The following is a 6,422-nucleotide window of genomic DNA, read 5'->3' as shown; positions in this document are numbered from 1 at the left end:
CGTCACGGGGTATCGGTCTTTGGTATCGGAGTGTTTTTACGAGTAGGAGTACATGAGCTCAGTATCGGTGCCGTGCATTCCTAATAATTGTGCAGTTGATCAAACATATTTAATAGTTCTCCATATAGAAACATGGGGTTTGTGATTACAGTGTTCTGTGAATGTTGATGCTTTAATAACAAATATTTATAGGGAGCGTGTTTGCTGCGATTTCATAAATTTCATGGAGAAAAAAGTAACGTAACTAGTAATGTAACTAATTACTAGTGTTGTTTTTGGTGGCCTGTTTTAATTTTAGTTTTAATCTAGTCTTTGTGTGAAACTCATTTTAGTTTTTATTAGTTTTAGTCACGTTCATACTCTTTTTAGTCTAGTCAAGTTTTAGTCAACTAAAAGTCTGAGCATTTTAGTCTAGTTTTAGTCGACGAAAACTGATGACATTTAGTCTAGTTTTAGTCAATGAAAATTGTATTTTAGTCTCTTTTTAGAAATGCAATTCTATTTAACCCAGTCAATATAGTATAAGTACCTAGTAGTATAGACGAAACCAAAATTTTCTTTTAGCCAAACCCATTTCAAACAAGGTTATCTTATTATATTATTGTTACCTTATAGACTCAAGAATACATCCATTCCAGACACAGAAGACGCTCTGATTTGAATTTACAACATCTATTTTACCAACCAAACATGTTACAAGTACACACACATAAATTTAAATAAAAAGAATAAATAAAATAAGATAAATAAAATAGCATCACATGACAATGCCAGAAAAAAATTAATACATTCAAGTTTAACAAAGAGAAACAAGGTGCTTGAATGCTCGAGCTACAATAACATACTAAAAAGTGCAAATAAAATGTGTGTGTCTGTTACTTGTATTGCTTGTAAACTGAAGTCAGATTTTGCATCATAAAAACTATTAAAAGATATAACACTACAAATGGTTTGGACCTTAGAGAGATATAATGGGATGGGAAGCACTGGCTGCATACAGTGGAATTCGTTCACAGAAAAGAAAGAACAAACAATACTGAATTATGTCAACTACTGAACCAAATAACCAGCAGTCTCAACAGCAACTACATCTGCGCAGTGTGACCTGATGCAGCCCCTGAAGTGAGAAATACTGCAAAATAATAATAATAATAACGCGACTAAACGAGACGAAATAACGTTATAACATTTCGTTTCGTCTCGTTTTGGTCAACGAAAATGAAGAGACATTTTAGCATAGTTTTTATTTTGTAAACCACATTTAGTCTCGTTTTTATTCGTCAACGATATTGCATTATACATTTAATTATAGTCATCGTCACATGACCAGCATTTACGTTGCGTCTCGTCTCGTTTTCGTCACGTGATAAAGGTTCGTTGACGACGATATTTAGTCATAATTTTCGTTGACGAAAGCAACACTACTAATTACTAATTGCTTTTGAAATAAAGTAATCAGAACAGTAACGTGATTACTTTTAAAAGGAGTAACCAGTAATCAGTAATTTGATTACATTTTCAGAGTAACTTGCCCAACACTAGTTATTAACTTTTACACCGAACTTGACTTCAGAGGATATCAGCTACTAAGCGGAGTTCTTCAGATGGACTGAGGAGGGCAGCAATCCGTCTTTGGCGCGTCTGTTCTGCCGCAAATCACAGAAGAAGAAGAGGTTTTCGCGCATGCGCATTCTTCACTTCTCTGAGTCGAAACCGAAAGTAAGCTCGAAAGGAAAACGCGGACGTTTTGAAGACTTAAAAAGTGTTATAAACATCACATTAAGGTAAGTTCCCTTCTCGGCTTCTGATATAAGTTTATATTATTGTAGTTTTTCACATTCGCGTCTCTGTTGTGTTAAATCCAATCTTTAAACTTTAACACATTTAGTGATTTGTGTCGCTTGTAGAAGTGGCTGAAGCTGCACAAGTTCATCTTCAGGATTATAATGATATCGAGCTCTAGAGATTCTGCTTTGAGTTGAGATTAATTTACGGATACAATCGGAAATATAGGCTACCAGAGGAGGAAATAAAGATTTAAACAGAAAACACGAGCTGCTGTAGATCAGCTTTACTGAGTTTGATTCTGACTTACAAATGTATTTCTGCTATAAAAACCCTACAGACCCTCATTAAAGTGTCTGGTTTGTGATATTTGAATGATGACGCCGAGATAACTTTTAAACTTTTAGTAGGGGAAAACATAAAATAAAAGAATTACAATAACATTTGCATAAGCATGCAGAATTTCACTTTTTCCGATATCAAATATCACCCAGTTTGTCTTTCTCTCTCTCTCAGTCATGATACTGTGTGATATCTCAAGAATTATGATTGCTGGCCTCATATAAATTGACTTATTTATCTATAGGCTAATAAATATAATATACAAATAAGAGGCACCGGCATCTTTTTTCACTTAAAAAAAATTAAAAAAAATAAATAAAATGTGCTAATAATATGATTACGGTGAAATTTGGGTGAGCATCATTTTAATTTAATTTTTTTAATAATCTAGTTTGTTTGATGAAAACATTGAAACTCATTTTGGAGGAAGAGCAACTATCACACATTTGACAAAAATAATAATCTGCATATCTGAGATTTGAGGGGTTTTCAGCAGCGCTTCAACAATGAAACATCAGCTCTGAAAATAATCATCATCAGATGTCATGATCAGTTAGTTGATATGTGTCTGTGACGTCACGTTACAGCAGCAGAAACACTTCAAGCTCTGAACAGGGATTCATGCTTTTCTCCTGCTGCTGAAGGGAAATATGTTCAGTAAGACACAAGAGCATCAGTGAGCTCAGATACTGACGATGCTCATGAGGATTCTTCACTCTTCAGATTTCCTTCACTGCAGTCAGTAAAGCAGCACTTTGTGGATTCATAAGAAAATGATCCACAAACTGCTGCAGTCTGAAGCTCCACATTCTCTTGAATCTCATTGTGTGTGTAGCGTTAAGATTTGTTTTCACTGCAATTACTGGAATAATAATCACAATATTATGTGTCATTTGTTCTCTTATGTTTCCATATGCAGGTGTGAAGTCAGTTTCTCATTATGGAGAACAGAGAGAGCAGTGAGAGATCTTCATCTCCTGATCACAGCTGTGTGTCTCTGAAAAGTGATGTATCCAGGGGTCTTCCTCTTGACCTCAGTGATGATTCAGTGACCTCTGACCCCAGGTGAGCTATAATCCAGCGTTAAGATCAATTCACGCTGCACTGAAAAACACTGACCAGTGCGAACAATCACCGGATCACAGAACATCATTTCTCAGACGCTCCACGAGCCAAGTGCTGTTTCAGCATGTTCAATCAGAGAAAACACACACTGAGCGACAGCAGCAGATTCAGACAGGAGTCACACACTGATCCACAAACCAGACCAAGAGTCTGCTTCCATTGTTAGTGAACCACACACTGACTTACAATTACAGCTGCAGCTAACCATTATTTTCAGAACTGATTCATCTGCTGATTATTTCTTTGAGTCATCAGATGAAACAGTTTAAAAATGACTCATTATTGACATTTATACATGTTTTTAAATTAAAAAGTAATAAATTGTAATCATTATAAAACATGTTATTCCTCTTTATGTGCAAAAAAGGGTAAAAATATAAGCATTACATTCTAAACAAAAAATAACTGATTGTTTACCATTAAAAGCAGAAGATAAATGACTAAATTAAAAATTATAAACAAAAAGGAAAGCACAAAATGTTAACTTGCACAAGGTTTAAAAAGACACACATTCTCTCATTTGAACATATAAATTATATTCTGCTGCTCCAACAGTTACTGTTACTGTTCAAATAAAAATACCATTACCAACTCTAAACCTACATTTAATTTCTAATGAAATATCCTCATGAAATTATTATGTAGAAATATTTCAGTAAAAGAGTCAGAGTTATTGTGCTCCTGTTCTGCTGCGCGTCACGTGCTTGACATTGCATGTGTTCTCCGGCGCTCCTTCACTGACGTCTGTGCAGTTTAATGGAGATTTCAAAACAGAAATACTTTCTAACATTCACAGTGAAGGATTTAACCGTATGTAAGCTCTGCACTGAGGAGAACACGTCTCAAAATCATTAAACAGCAGACGCGTCTGTCAAAGCACAACAGGACAAACTGCAGTAAACACTTGTGCTTTCGTCTAAAGAGCTGAATATAAAGCGTTCTGATGTTTCAGACGACTTGCTCCTGCATCTTTCCCACAGCAGCTGTTTTCCATGTGTTTTGTCCATAGAAATGTGTTATTCACTGATATAAAGTGATGTGACTGACGGATGGTTTCTGTGTTCAGCGTTCAGACACAACTAATTGATAATCACACTCACTGACCATTATTTTAAAGATTTTTAAGAAGATTGATTTCTGTGTGTTTATAAGGATCTTCAGGACAAGGAAGAGGAAGAGATCTTCATCTCCAGTTCCCAGCTGTGTGTCTCTGAAGAGTGACAGATCCATGCAGTATGATCCTCCTAAATTCAGTAATGATCCGGTGACCTCTGACCCCAGGTGAGGATAAACATGAAGTGATGATTGAACTGATTAATGGGAGTAAAAAACACACTCAATGTAGAGGTCTGCATTCCCGTCTGTTTCCCGAACAACGACGTAACTCGCTAATGAACCACCATAGTATGATGTTTTGTTGTGGAAACGAACTAGCTAGTAGTCACAAACAGGCCTGGACTGGCCATCAGGAGCACCGCGAGAATTCCCGGTGGCCTGGCGGCTGATTTGGCCCGCTGCCCTGTTTTTTTTTTTTTTAGTTATTATTATTATTATTCATATTTTATATTTATGCCATCCCAATGTACCAAAGTGATCATTTCCGATTTTTTCATTCAATAATAAATCATAAATCGGTTAGTCTTGACTGTCAGCACTGCGCTACATGAATCGGCTCACGTCTGTTCCGTGCTTCCGTCAAACGGTTCCAAACAGAACCGATGCGCGGGACTCGATGAAAGAGAGAAAGTGGACAGAAGAAGCAGTGAAATGTAGCAACATCACTGACCTGTTTAGGGCTTCAAGTGCAGGTCAGTTTCATCTGTAAATACGCTAGATAGTTTTGTGTTTATTAACGTAGTTGAGTATTAAACTGCTAGTGTCTGTTAGGCTATCCACTGCTGGAGCAGTTCTCGTTCTCGAGTCAAGAACCGGTTGCATCGGTTTTCGGATCACCGGTACACTCAGCCGCAGTCAGTTTCTTTCGGACACGTCCGATTTGAGAACCGATGAGCGGATGATACTGTGCATGTGTGATTCAGATCTAAATTTAGAACAGTCGGGCCAGGAAGAAAATTATTCTAAGCGGACAGCGGGTGAACAAAGAGTAAATATATATGTGGAGCGGGTGTGTGCGGAATATAACCTCGCGGGAGCGGGACTAAAAAAACAGTCCTGCACAGACCTCTAACTCAATGCACACAGATAGGACTTGACACAATGAGCACATGTGCTCTTACATTTACTCATATTATATTATATTATATAGGGTTGCGGGTTCGAGTCTCGTACCGGCAGGGATTGTAGGTGGGGGGAGTGAATGTACAGCGCTCTCTCCCACCTTCAATACCACGACTGAGGTGCCCTTGAGCAAGGCACCGAACCCCCAACTACTCCCCGGGCGCCGCAGCAATGGCTGCCCACTGCTCTGGGTGTGTGTTCACGGTGTGTGTGTGTTCACTGCTGTGTGTGTGCACTTTGGATGGGTTAAAATGCAGAGCACTAATTCCAAGTATGGGTCACCATACTTGGCCACATGTCACGTCACTTTCACTTATATTATATTATTGTATTATTTATTACTTCGGGTGTGTGTTCACTACTGTGTGTGTGCACTTGGATGGGTGAAATGCAGAGCACTAATTCAGAGTATGGGTCACCATACTTGGCCACACGTCACTTCACTTTCACTTTTCACTTTACTTTCACTTTTCACTTCACAGATAAACTTAAATTATACAGAAAATACTAGACTGACATCTCTACAGATTTAGATTTTTATACATCCTTTACTTTTAGATATGTTTTATCTGTAATTCTTCTGATATGTCAGCAGAGCATATCGAGATAGAAGCATCTCTCGAGGAGCCGCCTCTGTCTTCTGTCTGAACAACACAAGCGTTACAGCGCCCCTGAAAAAACATGTTCAACCAGTGAATGATGAACTACAGAGAGTCAAAGACCAGCACAAAACCAGCATGAGGAACAAGTATGAGAAATTATTTGAGGGATTGAAACTCCACCTGAACAGGATCTACACACAGCTCTACATCATAGAGGGAGAGAGTGAAGGAGTGAATGAAGAACATGAGGTTTTACAGATGGAGAAAACAGCCAGAACACAACACTCACAAGACACTCCAATCTACTGCAATGACATCTTTAAAGCCTCA

The 6,422-nt window shown here is 37.9% G+C and overlaps 1 protein-coding gene across 1 annotated transcript in view; it reads left to right on the top strand.

The window, feature by feature from the left end:
* The first annotated feature begins 1,708 nt into the window (after positions 1-1,708).
* Positions 1,709-6,422, top strand: part of LOC107706008 (uncharacterized) — a 5,197-nt gene continuing 483 nt past the window's right edge. The window contains exons 1-4 of the mRNA XM_016509565.1: positions 1,709-1,784; positions 3,047-3,192; positions 4,414-4,533; positions 6,083-6,311. Coding sequence (XP_016365051.1) covers positions 3,068-3,192; positions 4,414-4,533; positions 6,083-6,311 — 474 coding nt within the window. The 5' untranslated portion in view covers positions 1,709-1,784; positions 3,047-3,067. The remainder of the gene's footprint in view (positions 1,785-3,046; positions 3,193-4,413; positions 4,534-6,082; positions 6,312-6,422) is intronic.

This window comes from Sinocyclocheilus rhinocerous, unplaced genomic scaffold (genome assembly GCF_001515625.1).
Source record: "Sinocyclocheilus rhinocerous isolate Xijiao unplaced genomic scaffold, SAMN03320098_v1.1 scaffold2883, whole genome shotgun sequence".
In the NCBI taxonomy this organism is placed as follows: Eukaryota; Metazoa; Chordata; class Actinopteri; order Cypriniformes; family Cyprinidae; genus Sinocyclocheilus; species Sinocyclocheilus rhinocerous.
This window is presented reverse-complemented; position numbering and strand designations above follow the sequence as displayed.